The 1,767-nt window shown below is 49.1% G+C and overlaps 1 protein-coding gene across 1 annotated transcript in view; it reads left to right on the top strand.

The window, feature by feature from the left end:
• Positions 1-1,767, top strand: part of ABCC12 (ATP-binding cassette, sub-family C (CFTR/MRP), member 12) — an 80,289-nt gene that overhangs the window by 29,267 nt on the left and 49,255 nt on the right. Inside the window, exon 7 of the mRNA XM_011989148.1 lies at positions 751-948. Coding sequence (XP_011844538.1) covers positions 751-948 — 198 coding nt within the window. The remainder of the gene's footprint in view (positions 1-750; positions 949-1,767) is intronic.

Genomic DNA, 1,767 nt, shown 5'->3' with positions numbered 1-1,767 from the left:
GTGGGCATGACCTCCTCCAGGCCCCTCAGGAAGAAATTTAGAACAAAAACTGCAGTCAGAGTTCTGTCCTCAGCTCCCCCTTCTCTGAGGTCTGTGTGCCAGTGGATCAATTGGATGGGGGTCCGGGTTTTCTGAAATACAACTCAGGGACATATATTAAGATATAATCCTTAGTTTCTATAGGGAGCCAAACATTCTTGTGACTGTAACTTCCTTGGCTGTTGTTTCAGGCTATTGTTACCTTCTTGCTTATCAAGTTGCTCATTTACTTCTCAGGGTTAGCTGGGTGCCTAGAATTTCCCTTGAAGGAACTCGAGATTTTCCTTTGTTTCTATACTTGCAGTTGGTGGGGAACAGGCTCCTAGGAGAGGTCCCTGCTGCATTTCATGGTAGCACCAGCCTCCCCTGCACTGAGAAGGGGCTGCCCTTTTGATTCTCCTCTCCATTCCGCTGCGCTGTAGAGCCCCGCTCTGGTCTTCCCTCCCTTCTGGCCCTACTCCCTTCATTGATGGCACTTGCCTGGCCCTTGTAGGCATCTGAGCTTATGAGTCGTGACACACAGAGTGTCAGGGCTGGAAGGGACTTTGGACACCATCCAGTTACGGCAGCTGACAGGTACCGAGCTGCGAGTACCTGCTGGGTTTGTGCCCAGGGCTTTCTGTGGTTCCTTTCATTTAAACTTCACAACAGGACTCATGAGGACTCATCTGGAAGAGGACCAAGTAGGGCTAATACATTTCATAATGCTAGCATTCAACATGCAATATGAGACCACCTTGGACTGTGTTCTATTTTGCAGATATAAGAAGGAGGGAAAGAAAATTACTGGAAAAAGCTGGATTTGTCCAAAGTGGAAACTCTGCCCTGGCCCCCATTGTGTCCACCATAGCCATCGTGCTGACATTCTCCTGCCACATCCTCCTGAGACGCAAACTCACTGCACCCGTGGTAAGAGCTGGCTTCAGATTGGGCCTCTTTTGCACCCTGACCCCGGGAAGTCCCAGATGGGAAGCCCTCCCTACCGTTGCTCAATGCTGGCATTGGGAACATCCGATCACAGCAGGCCACAGGATGCAACTTCAACTCCAACTTTTTTTTTTTTTCCTGAGACAGGTTCTTACTCTGTCGCCCAGGCTGGAGCTCAGTGGCATAATCGACTCACTGCAATCTCACCCCCTGGGTTCAAGCAATTCTCCTGCCACAGCCTCCTGAGTAGCTGGGATTACAGGTGCCGGCCACCACCACACCTGGCTAATTTTTGTATTTTTAGTAGAGATGGAGTTTCACCATGTTGGCCAGGCTGATCTTGAACTCCCAACCTCGGGTTGTCCACCTACCTTGGCCTCCTAAAATGCTGGGATTACAGCGTGAGTCACAGTGCCGGGCCAACTCCAACTTTTAGAAACAAGTGCTTTGGCTGACAAGGGGCCCAGGAGAGCCTGGCAGCAATTCTTATCATGTCCATGGCTGGGCAGGGGTCATAGTTAATGTGGGAATACAATTTTAAGTGTGGGGAAAAAGATGAAAACCAAACAAGCAGTTGACTGTTTTATTTATTTATACTACAAGAAGGAGAGTTTGAGAAAATTTTCTCGGAGGGAGGAGGTGTAGGTATTGGGAGAGGCAGTGGTGTTGGAGTCAGAGTCTGGGCTTAGGAGCCCGGTCGGCCTCATTTAAATCCAGACTCTGCTACTTAGTAGCTATAACTTACAGCAAATCATTGAGCCTCTCTGGCCTCGGTTTTGTTATCTGTAAATGGGACGATAA

The sequence above is a fragment of the Mandrillus leucophaeus genome, unplaced genomic scaffold (genome assembly GCF_000951045.1).
Source record: "Mandrillus leucophaeus isolate KB7577 unplaced genomic scaffold, Mleu.le_1.0 Scaffold348, whole genome shotgun sequence".
NCBI classification, from domain to species: Eukaryota; Metazoa; Chordata; class Mammalia; order Primates; family Cercopithecidae; genus Mandrillus; species Mandrillus leucophaeus.
This window is presented reverse-complemented; position numbering and strand designations above follow the sequence as displayed.